General features: G+C 37.4%; 1 protein-coding gene and 1 long non-coding RNA gene across 6 annotated transcripts in view; one reads left to right on the forward strand and one right to left on the reverse strand.

Annotated features, from left to right (window-relative positions):
* LOC109443378 (uncharacterized) overlaps positions 1–4,427 on the reverse strand; it is a 25,140-nt gene extending 20,713 nt beyond the window's left edge. The window contains exons 1-3 of one of the 4 annotated variants that reach the window (XR_016019714.1): positions 3,672–4,427; positions 3,398–3,601; positions 2,320–2,503 (exon numbers count right to left, since the gene is read on the reverse strand). This is a non-coding gene — a long non-coding RNA (uncharacterized LOC109443378). Of the gene's footprint in view, positions 1–2,319; positions 2,504–2,584; positions 2,784–3,397; positions 3,602–3,671 lie in introns of those variants that run through there. The other 3 variants (XR_012495621.2, XR_012495620.1, XR_016019713.1) reach the window with 3 other exon arrangements.
* UBXN7 (UBX domain protein 7) overlaps positions 2,746–20,838 on the forward strand; it is a 57,224-nt gene continuing 39,131 nt past the window's right edge. Inside the window, exons 1-2 of one of the 2 annotated variants that reach the window (XM_074330086.2) lie at positions 2,746–2,989; positions 18,612–18,759. In XM_074330086.2, the coding sequence (XP_074186187.1) occupies positions 2,827–2,989; positions 18,612–18,759 (311 nt within the window). In that variant the 5' untranslated portion in view covers positions 2,746–2,826. The remainder of the gene's footprint in view (positions 2,990–18,611; positions 18,760–20,838) is intronic. The other variant, XM_019723668.3, reaches the window with a different exon arrangement.

Here is a 20,838-nt window from a genome sequence, read left to right on the forward strand (position 1 = left end):
AGACACTCACAAAAGAGGACTTCAGAACTACTTCAGAAAGTGGCAAGAAAGATGGGATAAGTGCGTTCAAAGAGAGGGGGAGTATTTTGAGGGCGATTAATGGCAATGTGTCTTTTACTGTAATATTTTTTTTAAATTTTATTGGGGAATATTGGGGAACAGTGTGTTTCTCCAGGGCCCAACAGCCCCAAGTCGTTGTCCTTCAATCTAGTTGTGGAGGGCGCAGCTCACTGGCACATATGGGAATTGAACCGGTAACCTTGTTGTTCAGAGCTGGCACTCTAACCAACTGAGCCATCTGTATCTTTACTACTTTTGCCTGAGAGAAGGGGGTTGTATAATTGTATATTTGTCAAATTTCTTCTTTAAACATTAATTTTTCTTTATATACAGTTGAGATCACGTTATTAAGTGCATACAGAATTAGAATTATTTTATCTTCTTGGTGATTTGTTCTTTTTGTCATTATATAGTGCTCCTCTTTATCTCTAATGATATGTTTTGCTTTACAGTATATTTTGTCTGAAATTAATATAGCCACAGCAGCTTTCATTTCCTTAATATTACCTCTGTATATCTTTTTTAACTTTTCAACTTTATGCTTATGTTTAGGTATATCTTGTGTCAATCGCATATAGTTCAATTTTTAAAATTATGTAATCTAATTATCTGTTCTTTTAAACAAAATAAATATTGTCATTTTAATTTACAATCAAAGTATAATACATTTATCTAGGATTCAAGGTATTTGGATTCCAGGCTCTACCCTACTATTATGTGACCTTGCACAACTCTCTCAAACTCTCTGAATTTCAGGAGAGTCACGATAAAATAAATGTTTAATCAGATTATGTTGAATATCCCTTCTAGCTCATTTACTCTGTCATCCATTAAATTACAGTAACATGTTAACAAATTGTTTTGAGGCAGGGAGTCTTAAAACCAGAACTGAAAAACAAAATCCTAGAATAATTTAGTGATATAATTCAAATAGTAACTGAGATTTAGCTTTGAAATATTTGCTCTTTGTCATCTAAAACTTCATTTTTTTATTATTCAATATATAAAATTTTTGCAATTTAATTTCTTTTCTGATAGTGCTCCATGTTTTTTAAAAAACGTATTTTCCATGATCTGGGGATGTATGTAAATATATTCTCTTGTAATTCTAAAGCTCTTTTATATTTTTTAATAATCCAAAAAAGTTTTTCAAGGTTTCATTATTAATTTCCTGCCTCATTTTCTTTTAGCTTATTTTTTAATTTCTACAAAATTTTTCTAGAGTTGCAGATGCCACAATCTTTGCCACTTTTTCACAAGATTAATCTAAAAATCACATCACCATATTTGAATTCTAAGACCTCAGAAATAAACCTACAGATCTCATTGTTAGCCTCTCCATTTAATGGAGGTGCAGTAATAACTGTGTCTAGTTTTTGTAGTCAGTGGTATTATACCATTTTATTTGGAGCCTGATTTTCCATTGTTGGCTATAGTGACATGGCATTTAGGATTAAGGCCTTTAAGAAGGAAGAGATCACATTGTTTCTTGCTCTGGTTTTCCCCTCCCTTTTTTGCACCTCTGTGTCAATGGGAAGCAAATAGTTTCCCAAATCCATGACTGATCCCTGGAATTCCTCAACCCACCCATAAACTGCAGCAACCTGAAAGGTGGTGCCAGGATCAATCTTTGTCATTTAACTGACAATGCTCTTGATCAGGAGTCTGCTTTCTTATAAACCAGTGTCTTCCTGAAACTATATAATCCTAGTTACCTTAATTTGACTCGGTTACTTCTTAATTCGCCCCAATAGCATATTTAGTCTCATAGGATGGGTCAATTCTCCAGATGACTCATCCAATCTTTTATTGGGCCATTTTCCTATGTAGATAAAATATGTGGGTGTGGGTGGGGATGGGAGGTAGTAAGTGGGAGGTGGGAGGTTAGAACCTAAAGAGTCTTTTTAACTTTACTCTCAAGATGGAGGATCATCAGATTTGAGTGCACCCCTATAACTTTTTGTTTAAATTTTAAATTATATCAGTAACATACCAATGTTACCTTTGTTTAAAAATAAAGGATAAAAACCTCAAAGTCCCCTTTCATCATCCCTTCTATTGGCCCCCCCTCTCGTTTTGATGACACCTTTCCAGTACCCTTTCTATACATTTCTTTCCTCTAGTGTATATACATACATACACCCATTTTCTTTTTACATAAATGACACCTCCTCGTTTTACAGGAGGAAACTAAGTGAAACCTTAAGGGGAGACATATGTTGACAGACTTACTGAAGGAAATAGTTTATTAAAACCTACCATGTGTCAGACTACACCCAGTGCTTTACTGGCACGAAGGGTTCTGGTATTTTACTTCTGTTGGATGGGTCGCTAAGCAACTAGTGTAGCGGTTGGGAAGCAGATGCGAAGGTCGTTTCAGTGCGATGATGTGGGCTTTGTATTTTGATGGGAGCTGCAGGAAACCTAGCAGAGGGCTATGGACCTGCAAAAAAAGAAAAAAAACTGTTATCGGCAGTTGGGTCTGTCAAAGCTTGTGAAGCTAAAACGCGAAGAGCCTACTTACTACCTGCCGAGCCCGAAGCTTCCTTCGGAAACCAGAAACCGATATCGAGTCTGTGAGATTGGCCTTGGAGCTTAAACAGAGGAAGGCACCAGAGGTTGCGAAGAAGGACGCGACGGCAGGGAGCAACCAAACAACCAACCGCCAGAGAAGAAACCGTTCTTAGACCGGCATGGAAGTGCGCCTGCGCCGACCGCCGGAGGGGGGCGGGGCGGGACGTGAGGGGAGGAGCTTGGGGGCGGTCAATGAGCCTGCGCAAACTGCGCGGCGAGGTGGGGGAGGGCGGTCCGTGTGTGTCTGTGTTGTTGTTCCGCGGCGGCGGCGGCGGCGGTAAGATGGCTGCCCACGGGGGCTCCGCGGCGTCCTCGGCGCTGAAGGGGTTAATTCAGCAGTTCACCGCTATCACCGGTAAGAGACGCGGTTACCGGAAGGTGGAGAGTGGGGTCTGGAGCGGGCGGCCCGTCCACCCTCGGCTTCCCCTTACCTTCATGCATTCCTCCTTCGGGCTTTTCCCCATAGCTCGCGTCCTCCCTCCTGAGGAAGAGCGACGACGGCGTCGGGTCTCCGGTTCAGGCGGGAGACTGCCCTCCCCCCCACCACGTATCCCAAACCCTGGTTCTCGGTCTTCTCGTAGTGTGGAGGGGGACCCCCCCGCTTCTGTCAGCTCAGACCCCGGGAATGGGCCGAGCCCTTTCGCCCCCGCCGGCCCAGGGACCTAGGGGCGGGAATGGTGGGGGGCCGCACCCGGGCCACCGCCCTCCTCCTTCATCGTCATCTCTTCTCTGTGCAGCCCTGGGGTGCCGTGCATCCCCTCACCTCCTTTTTCCTTTCTTCTTTGGCCAGGTCATTCTCCGCCGTCCCTGGCCTGCCCTTCCCTTTTCTGGGCCCCTTGGAGCCATCGCCGTGGCCCTGGCTTGTTGGGGCCCTCCCGCTTTAACCGTGAGGCTGGTGGGTTCGGCAGCGCCTTCACGGATCCCGTGGGATAGGCCGCCAGAAAGGGGTGTGTGTGTTGAGGAGTACCTTCAAGACAGATGTTTTAAGATTAGAATGAGGAGGAACCCCCCCCCCCCATACACACACACACACAAACCTTAATAGAGAAGGCCTGGAGGAATCCTGGGTGGCGTTTCCCACCTCCCCATAATAAAATCATGAAGACAGACCATGGCGCCGGGGCCTCTAGCCGATAAAACAGGGATGGCGGCAGAAACTTCTTTGAGAGAAAATCAGTTTCTGGATGTCAGTATCCCCCAAACCCTTGGTTTTTATTTTCCTTTGGTCCTCTGCGAAGGGCACACGCAGAACCTCTAACCGTCTGGAGGAAAGGCCCTAAGCCATTCTATGAATTCTCTGACTTCTCTCTGATGGTACTGAACTTTTTTTGCATGAGTTATTAGAGGGCGGAGCAAATGATGAAGTTCTCTGTGGAGTGATTTGAGAGAAGAGTACTCCATGTGCCTGAGTGTAATTTTGCCGTTCTAGTTTGTCATTTTGGAAGGAGGTCAGAATGTTAGTTCCCTCCCTTAACAGATCTATACTTTTTCCTGGTAATTTGTTAGATGCAGAGAACGTTTCCACTACTAAAGTACGTAGAATTTGACGTGCAAGACCTGGTTAAGTAAATTTTTTTTTTATTGTTTTAACTACTGCAGGTTGTATACAGGTTGCCATTTTATAATGAAAGCTAGTTTTATTTTTTGCTCAGCAATAATAACTAGGTGTTTGATGCATTATCTGGCTTGTGGGCATGAAACATCACAAAACATAACATCAAAGTTGATAAAGTAAAATTTGTAATCAAATTGAGATGAGTGGAATAACTTTTCTTAATGTTTTTAAACTTTTGTGATTGGACTTTTATATTCAAGATGTAATGCATTTCCCAATGGCTAAGCAGATCATTGTTATTGGGAAAATTAGAAATTATTGTGTATACAAGTTAATATTGCATTATGTTTATATAGAAAAATCTTTGTAGTGAATCAGATATTGAAATATTTATCATAATTAATCTTGATTCAGATTTTTTAGAAGTGGTTTAAGATGATATCTGTTTAATTTTAGTTTTTTCTGCTAATTACCACCCCTGCAGCAACTCATATTGTTTCAATCTCACATTATTTCTTCTAGTGCAACATTTTTGTTAGACATAGAGAAAAACCCAGTGCGGTAAGATGAAGTGACTCACTTAATTGCTTTAAATCTGTTTCTGTCTGCTAGTCTACATGGCTTGTTTCTTGGATACAGGCCTTTCTATTTCTGAGTCAAGTTGGAGACCCTCAGTAGAACAAAGTATTTGGAATTCTGCAAAAGAAAAAATACTTTAGATTGTTTTTAATGTATTATGAACTTCTATTAATAATTTTTGGGATTTTTTTTTTTTTTTAACAAGATAGCGATTAACTTTTAGAAACATGATTGACCCCATTAGTCTTTTTCACATATCTTAAAAAGAAATTTTGGTGTTCTATCTGCATATATTTTACATTGTATTTATGATAAAAGGGTATTTGATAATTATTCATTGCTAGGTGAATTAAACTGAATTTAAGAACTTATGCTCCTATTTCAGAAAGGTTTTACTTACCTGGAAGCTCAACATTCTGGTAAAAGCAATGCATTTTCAAAAATGTAAGTCTTACCTTTTTGGTGGCATTTAGAAATGGAACAGAAAATTGAAAGAGTTTTAAGTCTTATTTCTCACTAACTAGAACAAATCTCACTCTGTATATGACACATGAGTATGAAGTAAGGACTATGATTTTTTAAATTATTAAAAAGATATCACATGAAATAATTTTGAAACAAGGAAAAACTAATCCACTTTCACAACAATATTTTACATTTTATCTTCCAATTCTTGTTTATATACTTTTATTTTTAATATTTTTTCTTATTTTTACATCGTGGATCATAGCATATATAATTTAGAATCCTGAAATTTTCAGTTAACATTGTATCATAAACATTTTTTTTCATAATCAAACTCTTTTGATAAGCAAGTAGCCAAGGAAAATGATGCTGTTTGAAGTAATCACATTGAGAACATGTATATTAATACCTCTACAACTTATGTTAGACTCATTTGAAGTTATTTAGTAAACCAGTCCTGTTATAGTCTGCTACATTTTACAGTATTACTCAGTTTGCTTTCCCTGGTTATTCATCATACATGGCTTTGAATGACTGCTGACTGCTTTTAAAAGTCATGTCAATTCCCCTAATATGAGGAAAGAATGTGCTGCTGGATCTGAAAGTAATTCTAAAAGTACAATTTTTGAAAATGTTTTGAACCATGGCATTACCCATTAACAGCAATTGGGCTTCCATCCATCCACACCTACACAAAATACACAGATGTAATCAGAATAATTTTTTTTATTCACTGACTTGAGTGACTCTGTGTAGGTTACTTAATCTCAGTGTAGTTCAATTTAATTAGCATCCAAATATGCTTCTGCTCAGTACTGGGCCTGTTATAAATACTGGGAAAAACACTGTAAGAGAGACATAGTTCCAGATATCATAAAGCTCATAGTCAAATAGGCAATGATGACACTGATGAGTAAAGCTCGTAATGCTGTGGGTGGTTCTGAATGTTGGGGGGATGCCCAAACTTCTACCTTCTGAGTGGTTCCAAAATTGTCTTGTATTTCTCCTAATTGTCACCGATGTCCTGTCTTAGTCTTCAAGTGCTGGAGATCCCTTCAAGCTTTGAAGATCTGGGTCCAGAATTGTGAGTCATATCCAGAGAAAGGCACAAGAATAATTCTTGAGAAAAAGGATATATAGATGATACAAAATAGGTAAAAATAAACAGGCAATTAAAAGGTAAGGACAGACAATGTGAGGGAATAGAAAGGAGAGGCTGAGAAGAATACAGGAGTTTGCTAGTATAGAATTCTAAAGCTTTATGCATAGTAGGCATTCACATACTTAATGAAATTATAGAATCTCGGTTGTGTAGAAGAGACCTTAGTTTAATATTTCTCTCAAGTTGTTGAATGAATGCATATTTGTTACAGAAATTAGTGTGGTATTTGGCTTTGTGACCAATTTCCATCCATAGTCTTTTCTACAATACATTTCTCTTGGGCTAGCATTAAAATATTTTTAAGTTTTCTGGCAGGAAAAGTAGTCGGTTGCAAGTGTTATAGATATATCAAAAGAAAACTATATCAAAGAATTATTTCAAAAGGTGATAATGACTTTTGAACAGAAATTTAGGGAAGTAGTTTTTTTTGAGTTGTGAATGAAATCTTACCAATAAAATCAGTACTTATTGATAAACTACTGTGTGCCAGGCACTGTTCAGATCATGGGGATACTACGATGAAAAAGACATGGTGTATTTGTACAAAAAGCTTAAAAGTTACCAGGAATACAGACACATACATAGGTATTGTAATACAGTGGGAAAATAGAAAGGAGCTATTACGGAGCACAAAAGAGGAAGATCAAGAAAAACTTCCCAGGAGAAGTAATTTCTTAGCTAAAACCTAAAGGAGAGGTGTTTCTAGCAGGAGGAATGTTTGTAAAGGCCTGGAGGAGACAGGGACTTACACACATACAGAGACAAGAAAGCAGAGACAATAGGTTTAGGGAATTGATAAATCCAGATAAATAGAGCCTAGCTAGTGGAAGATGCACTAAATGGAACTGAAGAGATTAAGTGGGTGCCAGATTAGGAAGGACCTTGTTAAACCATGGTAAGGAACCTGGCTTTATTCTGAGTGTAATCAGTGAAGCTTTAATTAGGGGAGTGACATAATCAGATTTGGATTTTTTAGAAAGAGCTACTTGGCCATAGTGGAGAAGAGGAGTGGTAGGCACAGATCAGTAGAAGACTGTTGTGTTAGTCACGAAAGACACTAGTGTCTTGAAATAAGTTCGTGGCAGAGAAGTGGACTCTGAAAGATATGGGTAGAAGTCAGAGGAGTCAGAATGAAGCTTCGGATTTCTGTTTTGGACATCCAGATCCATCCTGCTGCTGTTTATGAAGGTTTGTTAGAGAAGTTGTTTGGGGAGAAAATAATTAGTTCAGTTTTAGGTTAGCTGCTGCCTGTGGGACTTCCAGTTGGAGCTGTTGAATAAGCAAATGACTATTTGGGTCTGGAAGGAGAAGTGACATTTGAGGAGTCATATTGATGGCAGTTGAAAGTATGAAAGTAGATGGCATCTTGCAGGGGAGAGTGTAGTGTGAGAAAATACTAGGTTCCAGGACACAAAGCTGAAGGAACACAGACATCTGACAGACTGCAAAGAGAAACCAAAGATGTAGAAGAAAAGCTAGGAGTGTGTGGTAGTACTTCCATCAGGAATGTGGTCATACCTCCAATATAAAGGCACTTCAGGGACCAGGAATTACTGAATATGCATAGTTTTTTTTGTTGTTTTTTGTTTTTGGTTAGAGCTAGAAGGTATCTTAGTGGCCATCTTGACCCATTTCTGAGTAAATTAAATGAGAAATTGAAGGCCCAGAGAAGTAAAATATCTTAGGTCAGTACTTTTCAAACTTATTTGTAGGAAAGGACGTTTTTTTAAAAAAATTTCCAATCTTCACAGACCAGTACTGTTATAAAAAAACAATACAAATTAATTGCTTAAAAAATGAAATAAGAACAAATAGAAATGCAAGTCCAAATCTTTAAAATTAAGGTATAATTTGCGTACAATAAAATCGACCCTTTTTAGTTGTATACCTATGAGAGCTGAGAAGCGTATGCAATCATATAACCACATCGAGATGCGACAGTTTCTCATTCTCAAAAAATTCCTCCGGCCCCTTTGTAGTCAACCCTTCCCCCCACCTGTAACCTAATCTTTTTGTCTATTGATTTTCTTTTTCGGAATGTGATGTAAATGGGATCACAGTGTGTAGCCTTTGAGTCTGACTTTTTTTACTTAGCATACTGCGTTTGAAATTCATTCATGTTGTTGTGGTATGAGTAGTTCCTTTTTATCGGGGAATAGTATACCATTGTGCGGATATACTACACTTTGTTTATCCATGCATTAAATGAATGGCAAATAATTGTGTTGTTTCTAGTTTGGGGAATTATAAATAAAGCTGCTAAAAAAACACTAGTGTACAAGTGTGTGAATGTTTTATTTCCCTTTGGATAAATACGTAGGAGTGGGATTATAGGATCATATAAATGTATAACTTTAAGAAATTGCCAAACTGTTTTTCATTTTCTATTCCCATCACCAATTTGTGAGAGTTCCAGTTGCCCGTTGGTATTTTTAATTTTAATAGGTGTGTAATGATATGGTATTGTGACTAATTTGCATTTGCCTAGTGACTAATGATATTGGTCATTTTATCATATGATAATTTGCCATCCATAAATCTTTCGGCCCCAACTTTTAATTATTAGATTCAACAGACATACAGTTACTCTATTGAATTGCTATTAAGTGTCTAAGTGCTTCCACTGGCATTTCTGTCTTGTCACTGGCTAGTGATAGATGGCTGGTCTGCCCTGGACCCCAGGTAGTGGTGGAACAAGGACTAGAAGTCTGGTGTCTGCTCCCAGGCCCATGTGTTTTCCTCCAGGTTACTGCCTGCCTCACTAGAGGCTCCTTTTGCTGAGTCAACACAAATTAGCTTTGTTTAACCAATCATTTCATTTCCCTAACGTAATCATTTCGTTCTTCTCGTACTTACTAAATTTATTTTTCTGTGTATAAGGGTTTTTATTTTATATTATGTTTTCTATTCCTGAATGGTAAGAAACTCCAAGATGAAAGAGAGAGGCTGATGAGGAGGCTAAACTTTCACTTTATTTCTTACAGCTCTCACCCACTCCCATTTCCTTGATGGATTCTCTAGCTTACTGTGTTATCCTTTCTGGGGGAAATGTGGAACCAAAAAGCAACCTCTTTGTGTGTCTATCATTTCTGTGCTCTATCACTCGTGGGCAAGAAGGGATCTGTAGAGGGACCTACCTTCCTTCTTCCCTTCCCCTCTCCTCCCTTCCCTTCCCTTCCTTTCCCTTCCCTTCCTTTCCCTTCACTTCCTTTGTCTTCCGCTCCCTCTTACTCCCCACCCTCCCTCTCTCTTTCATTCCCTTCCTTCCACCTTCTCTTTTTTTCCCTCTCTTCCTCCCTCCCTTGTGACTCCCATACTTTGGTTCCTTGACAGTAGTGAAGAGACTGTCCTTTGGCACTGAAAGTAGTGTAGCGACCAGACATAAGGGACTGTTAAGTCTTGATTCTTTCTCCTAGCTGTGGTGGAGACGTGGACTACATTACAGGTTTGGGGCTATTTCCTATATTGTCATTTAATGGAGAGAGAGAGAGTGAATTAAGAGGCAGCAGCAAGGAAATGGCCACTGATAAATTGTGTGCCACAAGCTGGGTTAAATAATGCTATTTGGTGCCATTAGCAAGCTTAAAGCAGATGGAAGGAAGAAAAGATAAGGGATAAATCAAAAGAGTGCATGTGGTGAGACACAGGACTCCGGCCCTAGATTATGGATTGAATGTTTATGTGTCTTCCCCTGCTCCAAATTCACATGTTGAAATCCTAACCCCCAATGTGAAGATATCAGGGTGTGGGGGCCTTTGGGAAGTTAATTAGGTCATGAGGGTAGAGCCCTCAGGAATGGGATTAATGTTGTTAAAAAAGAGACCCCAGAGAATTCTCTTGTCCCTTATGCCCTGTGAGGACACAGTGAAAAAAATGGCTGTCTGAAGCAGAAAGCAGGTCTGTACCATACACCAAATCTGGAGTCTTTATCTTGGACTTCCCAGTCTCCAGGACTGTGAAAAATAAATGTTTGTTTTGTTTAAACCACCCAGCCTATGGTATTTTTATTATAGTGGTCTGAACAAACTAAGAACACTGAGTTAGACTAAGCAGGCCTTCTACCACAAATATTGGCACCTCAAAATAAACCCATTTAAACAAGGTTACAGATAGTTTAAATCTGCAAACTTGTTTTATTAGCCCTGTCTATAAAAAGGTATGTTCTTTATTCTGAATATAATAAGATAGAAGTTTAAATTTGTTCAGCAGACCCATCAAAAATTGTTATTACCTCTTAGTATATAGGTGAAACCTGTAACCATCACTCTTCCTTCTCCCTGTATCGTTTAGCCCTCCTTACTTTTCTGTCGTCTCAGTTAACCTTCACTCCCTCATATTCCTGTTAAGCTCAGTGGGAATGTTATTGGCATTTTGGCTAGGACAGTTTGTTGTGTACGACTGTTCCATCCATTGCAGAAGATTTAGCACTTGTATTAGTTTCCTGTGGCTGCTTTAACAAATTACCTCAAACTGCATGGCTTAACACATATTTATTCTCTCACAGTTCTGGAGGCCGGAAGTCTATAATGAAGGTGTGAGCAGTCTTTGGGGGAGGGAGGATTTTTCGACCTACTACAGCACCCCTAGCTTTTCTCCACTGAATGTCAGTAGTGCCCCCTCCCCTCAAGTCATGAAACACCAAAAATGGTCTCGCACATTACTGAATGTCTCTACTACTTCCCAACCCTAAGAGCCACTGGAATCTTTAATTATCTTTCACTTATCTTCTGTTTCTAAAATGTTACACTAAGTAAACTAAGAATGACTGATTTTACAAGCACAGATGATTCAGATAATTTGGCTTTATTTAAGAAAGTAAACGGTGTACTTTTGCTTATTGGGCCCCTTTTTAAAACTACCTTGTTTAATCTTGCCAGGATTTAGCATGAGCTTCCTTTTTAAAAAATCTATAGGTAGAGCTCCCTTTTCCCCCCCTTTTATTGAAAGCTCTTACAAGTCACTATGCTGACAAGCTCCAATGATGAAAGTTATCCTGTGTAATTGTCAGCAGAGATATGATAGTTCCATCTCCGGGATACGCTGCCTACAGCTTAGATTCTAGCATTAAGTGGTTAAGTGCGGATTGTAATAGATAGGATGGTAATTCTGGGCTTCCAGTGTTGACACCCTCTGCTCCCCAAAATATCACAGTTATTTATTGTAGCTTTATTTTTGTGTCTTAAAGTCATTCCCTGTATAATCCCTTTTAATAAATTCTATTTTAAGTTGTAGTTCAGTAGACCTATAGACCTTGAAAATTTTGGAATGCTTACCTGTATTTTTATTAGGTTTTCTACTGCCTCCGTGTATCAGCTCATGAGGCTTTTCCTCAGTCACACTGGAATGCTGTTTAGTTGTTACAAATTTTGGAGCAGATCCCTTTCATGTATTTTGTTTGTTTATTCATAGCATTCACCTTTTTTTCTAGAGTAATATTTTTTTGCTTTCTTCATTGTACTCCTTTTTTTCCATGAGTGTTTAACATGAGTGAAACACATGTTCAGAGCATCAGTGAGTGAGGGAAAGAAAACTGATGTCTTACTCTGCCTGTTTACTATCTGACGACACGTGGATCTCCATAAGCTGTATAAAAATCTCCCAGTATTTTTCATTTGTTATTGATTATAGCTTGAGTACCATATAACTGGAGACAGTCTTCTTAATAGCCAACTACTTGCCAGTAAGGACTTGTGCCAAGTTATTTAATGTGAATTTTGTTAATCCACACAAGCACTTCATGAAATTAATATCCCCATTTTATAACTGAGGAAACTAAGGGCTAGAGAAATTATTAACTAGCTCAAAGTCACCCAACTAGTGAATGATAAAACTAGGATTCAAACTCAGGATTATCTGAGTACTATCCAGGCTCTTGATGTCTATCCTATACTCCCTAGCTTGGGAACGGAAGGGAATATGAAGAATGTTTTATCTTCATTAATGAGTGTAGGAAAAATCCTCTTCATTAATGAGAGGAAAAATGTTGATACCTTCATTCCAGTGGTTTGGTGTCTATCCCCAGGGTACCCATGTCTTTGGTGCTCAAAGTATACCTGTCCCTGCCCGCCATGTGGCACTTCATGTAGGCCTTTCTTACCTCTCTCCCAAAAGGCTCTTGGGATGCTAAGGCTACTTATATCCCCTTTTTTCTGAACTAACTCCCATAATCTCTTATATCAACCCTCAGTTTATTGTTATTGGGTTTTAGGGGGAAGCAATATTATTGAATTAATTCACAGTGTGAAATAATTGATACATCCTTAACTCGTCAATAAGTTTATAGTTTTAAAAAGGGTTTTTTGTTTTTTTTAATTCAGTCTCTTAAGTGGTAGCATGTTAGGCAGCATAATAAAGTGAAAAAAATTTAGGTAGTTAGGAAAAGGCTTTTGGGACAGGCAGACCATATTGTTGACAGGCCAGCTTACCTGAGGAGTGGCTTAACAAGCTCCTGGTTTTCATAGCATCTTTTATTTTACTTCAGAACACACAAATTCTCTAAATGGTTCTCATGCCAGTGACGTTGGAGTTCTGATAATTGTAGGGTATTGGAAGGGAAGACAATAACTATTTGTATGCAGTGATCATTTTTATGTTGAATTTCCTTATGGACAAATCAAAAGAAGTGAAAGCAGCCAGCATTGGTTGCTATTAGGGCAGAAGGGAGTTTTGCTCCCCATCAGCCTGCTCTTTGCGCTCTTTGTGGTGCTTTAGTGCAATGTGAGCATCTAGAGGGACGAGAGCCAAAGTGGTATGAGCTCAGCCAGTTCATTCTCTGAAAGGAAAAATCAGTAGATGCATTGAGAAGCTAGTTTTAGGGTTTGTTCGGAGGCAAATGTAACAGTTCATGCATCTCTCTGCTGGACCAAGCTGCCAGAGTCGTCTACCTATAGGAGCCTTTTAGCTTTCAGAAGCTGCTGTTGTAGATAAGTAAATTAAAACAGTGGAGTACAATAGACTCTGAACTTTTAGGCTAGCATTTAATAAGTATAGTCAACACATTATAACTAGACACGGTGTAAAAATATTAGGAAAGCACTGAAACAAAGCCTCAGGTTTTATGAGAAATAATATGGCAGTGCCTGAGTCTTGAAATTCTTCATCAAATTTGTGTGCTGTTTTTGCCCAAAGAGTTTGCATTTAATTACCTAACATAAAGTTGATTATTGGGATATGTGAATTCCTCCTTTTGTTGTCCTTAAAAATAAAAGTTATTTTCCCAGCAAAAATGGGTTTATTCGAGAATAGCAAAGACTTGCATTTTGGGACAAGCAAGCTATAGCAAAATAGGCAAGTCCAACAAACAAAGGAGAGGAAAGTTATTTCATGGAGAAAAAGGAAGTTGGGAGGGGTTGTTTTGAATGAAAGTCCATTGGAGAAAAGCAGTAAATGGTTCAGGGAGATGACAGTTCAAGGAAATGATGGTTTCTCATTACCAGAGTTGCTGTGGTAATCGATTTTTTTGTAGGAGATGCAATTTTCTGTTGGGGCCTATAATCCATTCTTTTTTGTTGAAGATTTCTTCGTTGGGGTTTGTCATTGACAATTCTTCTGTCATTGACAAGTAGTAGTACTGTGAGGGCTCCGCATTCTAGCCTCCCAATTCCATTTTAGTGAGGTTTCCCTTTATTTTTACACCCTCAAAAGTTGCATTCATTTTTGAGATTATAATTTTTTAAAGCATGTTTTCTAGTTGAGAATGTAAATTTGTACATTTACGGAACTTGAAAACTTTTGGTTCAGGTTGATCAAGAACTTAGAACTGGTCCAGTTCAGTGAGTTTTTAAAGTTTGCAAGATAGATAAAGTAGCAGAGACAATGATAGAGATTAAGACCATCATGGAAAAAGACATGAGTATATCTGTTCTTGTATCTACATCAGGGTGAGGAGGGGAAGGGTAAGGTCCAAAACTTAACAGAAAGGTGGGTATTTGGTGTGTCAGGAAGAAAAACAAGGGGACTGATTTGACTGATACCACTTCCATATCATGCAAAAGCATGGCATTATAAAGTACCACCAACTGATCTGCCTAGCTTACCATAGACCTGTGTGGCTGAAGGGACTAAGACGGAGGTGAGATGAGAGCAAAGGGATACAAAACAGGAGTGGTAAATAATGGCCGAATCTTGTATGCAGCTCAAGAGAGAGGAAAACTTTTGCAGTCATCAATGCAGAACTATTGAACAGGGGAGACAATCAAATTTGCATTATTTTCCAGTGTAGAAGATACATCAAAGGAGACATACCAAGAATGGAGAGATGTGACAGCTCATGTAAGACTATCGCAATGGACGTAGAGGACAGGTGGATAGGATTGATTAGATGGAAGCTGTAGGATTTGTTGGTTGACTGATGGGATGTTTATAGTTGAAGGAGAGAGAAAAGTTGGAGAAAGTTTCTCAAATTTTAATAACATATGAAGCCTTTTTAAAAGAAAAATCATTCCTGTCCTACGTAACTTAAATTACCATATATACCCAGATAAAAGGCAAACCCCAAATAAAAGACAATTCTATATTTGTCTAATTCCCCAAAAAGATTTTTGGCTAACATAAATATGTAAGTTTCCAGAGATTTAAGTGAAATGATCCGATACTTTTTTTGTAATATGTTTTTTACTGATTTAATATTAAATAATACTGTACAATAATGCTTTTTTCCATTTGTGTTTCATGAAAGAAGTTTGTTCAGTTTTTTTCAGTAGCATCATAGGTATATGTACCAGCTATCTGACAAAGCCATGGCTAATGTCATCTGACAGTTTTTTGGAGCATTTGATTTTCACTTTCCATTGTCTGAGATGTAGCACTTTTAAAAGTTGTAGATGATGCTCTCACTAGAAATTTTATCTTAAGTCCATTTATCCTAAGTACCCCATTTGCTGTTTGTAATTTCCAGTGTAACCATATTGCTTTATAAATAAAATTTAAAACATAAGTATATGCACACCGTGTAAAATTCAAAGGATGTAAATGAATTGTTTTGGCTGAAGCCTGGCCCTTTGTTCCCTGGTGTAATAACTGGTGAGCAGTTTATCAGACATTGATCACATGCAAGCAAACATGCTAGGTGTTGGGGATACCAAGACAATAACCAATCCTTGCATTCAAGAAGCTTCTCTTTTAGAGGAACCAGAAAGTAAACCAACATTTACCACTCAGTATATTCATGTATATTATAGAGTGTCAGAGGGATGGGCGTGGGGAGGTACTGTAGAGACTGTTTAACACACAAATTGATAGAGTAACATGTAGGGTGATTCTTGAGCATGCCTGAGCTGGATGAAGAGAGAGAGGAATGGGGAGGAGGGATATTGGAAGTGTGTAATTCAGTACAATTGAATTGTGTAGGACGGAGAAGAGGAGAGGCAAAGCCGGAGAGATAGGCTGAGGCCTGATCACAAAGGACTTTCCAGATCATAAGGACTTTGTAGGTGTCAGAGTCATTAAAGAATTTTAAACTGGGGTGTGATATAATGAGCCTTGTATTTTGGAACATAACCTCAGCAGCCAGGTGGAATATAGGCTGATGATCAGTTAGGGGCCTATTGTAAGAAGTATAAAGGGCTTGCTTTAAAGCCTTAGAGATAGGAGTAGAGAAAACACATGAGAGATACTAAGAGTAGAGTCAGCGCTTCCATTTCTGGCAGTAGTAGGGCTAAACTAGAGAGAGATGGATAACCCTCCCGTTGAGAAAAAAATTCCTGAATAAAATGTGTATTTAAAAAAATCTTTGAGAATGTATCATTGAGATGGCAAGAAAGTAAGGAATACTCAGAGACTAAAAATGTGGCCTTCCTAAGGAGAGGAGTCTGAAAGAAGACCCCTGCCCCTTTATGAAGTTGAGCTTTATTGTTTCAACCTGGGTCGATGGGGAGTAGCGGGAGATAGCTTCACTGCGAATTTATAACAAGGGTCCTTACAGGGTCAGACTTCCCATGTGGTCTTATAAAACTTCAAGTCAGGAATGTATCTTGTTTGGTAGTCCCTGTTTGGTAGTGCCCACAGGTGCCTTACAAAATCTGTCAAATGATCATGTCCGCTTGTGAGGAATGTACCTTCAACCCAGGCTTCAAAAATCTACAGATTAAAATTCCAAGGCACACAAGATCTTAAGTCAAATAATCGCAAAAGACACAAAAACCATGGCACAGTAAGCAAGAGCCAGCAGGACCAAGACAATGACCCATACAGACTGCAGAAAGTTTATATTTTGTCTTAGTAACTCCAGTAAGTTTGATTAATATTGAAATATGATCATGAAATAAGGATCTCTGAAACATGACCAAGCAGATTAGGAAAAACCAAAAACAGAACTTCTAAGTTAAAAAACATTAACTGAAAGTAAAAGCTCAATGAACAGATAAAAAAGAGGTGAAGAGTTCTAATTGGAGTTCCAGACGTAAATAAGCGTGACTGGAGGAGTAAGGTAATTGTTAAATAGTAATGGCTGAGAATTTTTCAGAACTGATAAAAGATAACAGTTCTTATTTATGGTGGAAGTCCAGTGAATCCCAAGGAGAAGAAATAAAATCATCCCTGACAAATGAAAGTGAAACTGCAGAAGACCAAAGACAGAGAAGATCTTAAAAGGGACTAGAGAGAAACAACAACAGATTGGTATACAAATATTTTTCTTTGGCATCTGATTTCCTAACAGCAACAGAAGCCAGAGGACATTGGAATGCTGTCTTCAATGTACTGAGAGACCTTAGCTGTCAGCCTTAAAATAGAATATCTAATAAAACTATCTTTTAGGAATGACAGCAAAATAAAGACATTTTCGGATACACACACACCCACCCCCCACACTCAACCAACAGACCTCACTGAAGTAGATTATAAGGGACTTCATTCAGATAGAAGGAAAGTCATCATCCCAAATGGAAAGCCTGAGATGCTTTTTATTTTAGTTTTATTAGTTTCAGGTATACAATACAATGACTAGACATTTACACCTTTCCCAAAGTGACAACCCCCACAAGTCCACCACCCATCTGACACTGCACACAGCCACCACAGCACCATTGCATATTGCCCATGCTGCATCTCATATCCCATGAATGTGAATACATATATATTTTTAAATTTTTTAAATTTTTAAAAATTATAGTTGATATTCAGTATTATTTTATATTAGTTTCAGGTGTACAGCACAGTGGTTAGGCATTTATATAATTTATGAAGTGATCCGTTAAATCTAGCACCCATCTGACACCATATACATACAGTCTTTACAACATTATTGACTATATTCTCCGTACTGTACCTCACGTTCTGTATTGTAACTACCAATTTGTACTTCCTAATCCCTTTACCTGTCTCACCAGCCCTCCCAACCGCCTCCCATCTGAGATGCTTTTTAATGGCCACAAAATGTTTCATCAGATAGATTATAGAATTCAGTCTCTATTATTGGACATTTATGTTGTTTCTAATTTTTTATATTAACTGAAGTTATACTAGATATGCATATGCTCATGTTTATGCATGTATTATTTTATGTAGAATAAATAATACGTTTTCTTTTGACTAGAAGCCCACCCATATTACTAGGTCAAAAAAGAAACGAGTATTTTTATGTTTCTTGATACATGTAAAATTATTTTCCTAAAGGGCTTTACCACTTTACATTGTATCTAACAGACTATGCTGGCTTTAGAAAATGAGTTTAAGTGTGTGATAGGGCACTTTTAAATGATGAAGACTGACATTTCTTACCAGGTTTTGACTTAGTTGTATCTTTGACAAAATGTTCTCACTTCTCTCCCACTGTTATGAAAAATGCTTTCTTTTTAATAGAAACAGAAATGCTAACGGAAATACATTCTTTCTAACAAAGTATTTCCAACTTTCTAGAACAGTAGTCTTTCATTTTTCTTTTTTTTTCTCTTCAGTTTATTAACAAATATATACTTGATCCATTTAAAGAAATGGCAAATAAATGCTTTATTTAGTTTTTGTTTTATTATGAAGGAAGACTACTATTTTAATGCTATTTTCTTTTCTAGCTCTGTATATTTCACTAATCAGCCAATATAGAAGTAAACAATTTTTTTTTAAAAAGTCATTTTTTTTTTTTTTTTTTTTTAGTTTGAAGAAAAAGTCATTCATTCTTAAAGGGAAAAGGTACTATTAATTTGGCAATTCTGTATACTAATAAGAACTGAATGTAAAAAGGTGTCCTTAAAACTTTTCTCCTGTCTTTTGCTTTTTCAGGTGCAAGTGAAAGTGTAGGGAAACATATGCTTGAAGCCTGCAACAATAATCTGGAGATGGCAGTCACAATGTTTTTGGACGGTGGAGGAATCGCTGAAGAGCCCAGTACCAGTTCAGCAAGTGTCTCCACTGTTAGACCACACACAGAGTATGAATTTATTATTTATTGTTACTTCCTGCCCAAATTGAGTAGTTGCATTTTTATCAGGTTAATTCTTTGTTTTTGAAAAAATTGTAAGTTGAAAGCATCTGAAAAAGTCAAGTAGAAATGTTTATTCTTACATGCTTTAATTCTGTAAAGCTTTGTCTTGCCTATTTAATCCTCAGAAGAACCCTGTGTGATGGCATTATCCACATTTTACAGATGAGGAAGTAGAGACATAGCCATTTTCCCAAGCTACACAGCAGTTAAGTAGGAGATACGGAATTAATGCCCAATAAAACTCATTTCCCAATTCTAGATTTTCCTACATTGCCCCAGGAAAGTTTTCAGTTGTCATAAAAAATTTTTAAAAAGATTTCTAGTCCTTTATACCTTAAATAGTTGCATGTAGTTGATCATTAGAAGCACTTTCAGCATATGGAACTGTACTATATAGAGAGAATAGTAATAAATGGTGAACAGATTTGGGTTTTTTGCCTTTTACATTTGATACCAATGAGAGTTTGAAATAAATACCTTTTGGGCAAAATTCCAATAGTCTTTGGAAAATATTAGAAATGAACACTACTCAAAGGAAAACCATTGATTTTTGAAACAAAATTAAGAAGATCCTTAAATAAGACTTTAATACTCGTAGCCCTTTCTAGTGGTTATAACATGAGATCCCCTTAAATACGAATAGGCAAGGCATGGATTTTATTTTTACTAAATTAGACTTAGATTTAAAAAGCCAAATAACATTCAGGACATGCCTCTTTTGTTGATCTAGTTCCAGATTCTAGAGTAATATTGTTTCCACATGAATCATGAACTTTAGAGATCATTATTAATATTTTACAAAGTTTTCTCCTATTACTACTACTGATTGAGATAATTTTATGTATATACTTAAATGTATATATGTATATATTAATGTATACTGTAAAGTGAGGTATAACAATAATGGAAAGATTTATTTAGGTAAAAGACATCTTTAAATTCTTAGTTTTCTTAAGGTAATAACCTATTTTCCCTTTGATGAAAAAGTATTACTAGAGCTTCCTCTTACAGATGCATTATCTATTCCTTCAGAATATTGAAATTCTGTGTGTAAGCAATAACTGATATCCAGTAGGAAAGAGTATTTAATGTATTAATAATTTTCAGTTACCCTTTATCTTTCAATCATTTGGCTTATTGTATATTTCTTTAACTAGCCGTTCTTTGATTACAGGATGTTAGTTCTTGATGAATGAGTATTTGTACTTTATTTCATGAAGTATGTTTTAGAGTTCCAACTCCTAGATATCAAAAACAGGGCCTTAAGCTCAGTTGTTATGATTAGAAACACCTGGATGGAAAACATTAGGCCTAACTTAAATTAACATTTATTATAAGCAGGAAGATAAATTTGGAATTTCCTATTGTGAACATTAATCAGCAGAATTTAACATTTGAGTTAAAACTATAAAATAAACTGATTTGTTTTGTTTTGTTTTGTTTTAAGATTTCATTGGGGAAGGGGAACAGGACTTTTTTTTTTTCCAAGTCAAGTTGTCCTTTCAATCTTAGTTGTGGAGGGCACAGCTCAGCTCCAGGTCCAGTTGCCATTTCTAGTTGCAGGGGCACAGCCCACCATCCCTTGTGGGACTCAAGGAGTTGAACTGGCAATCTTGTGGTTGAGAGCCCACTGGCCCATGTGGGAATCGAACCGGCAGCCTTCGGAGTTAGGAGCACGGAGCTCTAACTGCCTGAGCCACCGGGCCGACCCCAATAAACTGATATTTAAAGGAACATACACCATTTTTACAGTATATCTAAATATTTATTTTTAATAGAAGAGATGGGTTATTAGTAAACCCTTTAGTGGTAAACTTTGAAGAGTTATAGGCTTTTAAAAGATGAGTAATTACTTTTTCTGTTGCATGTATTTTAGGCTCTATTTAATAATTAATACAGGGTAATACCTATGTTAGCCATCTTCATAACGAGCATAAAATTCATTGTATGTTTGTTTAAGCTTATTTTAATATATCTGTATGATTTAATTATTATTTGATGTAGTAGTAATGTCATATTGCTTTT

This window comes from Rhinolophus sinicus, chromosome 17, assembly GCF_057876585.1.
Source record: "Rhinolophus sinicus isolate RSI-liver-muscle chromosome 17, RSI-T2T, whole genome shotgun sequence".
Lineage (NCBI taxonomy): Eukaryota > Metazoa > Chordata > Mammalia > Chiroptera > Rhinolophidae > Rhinolophus > Rhinolophus sinicus.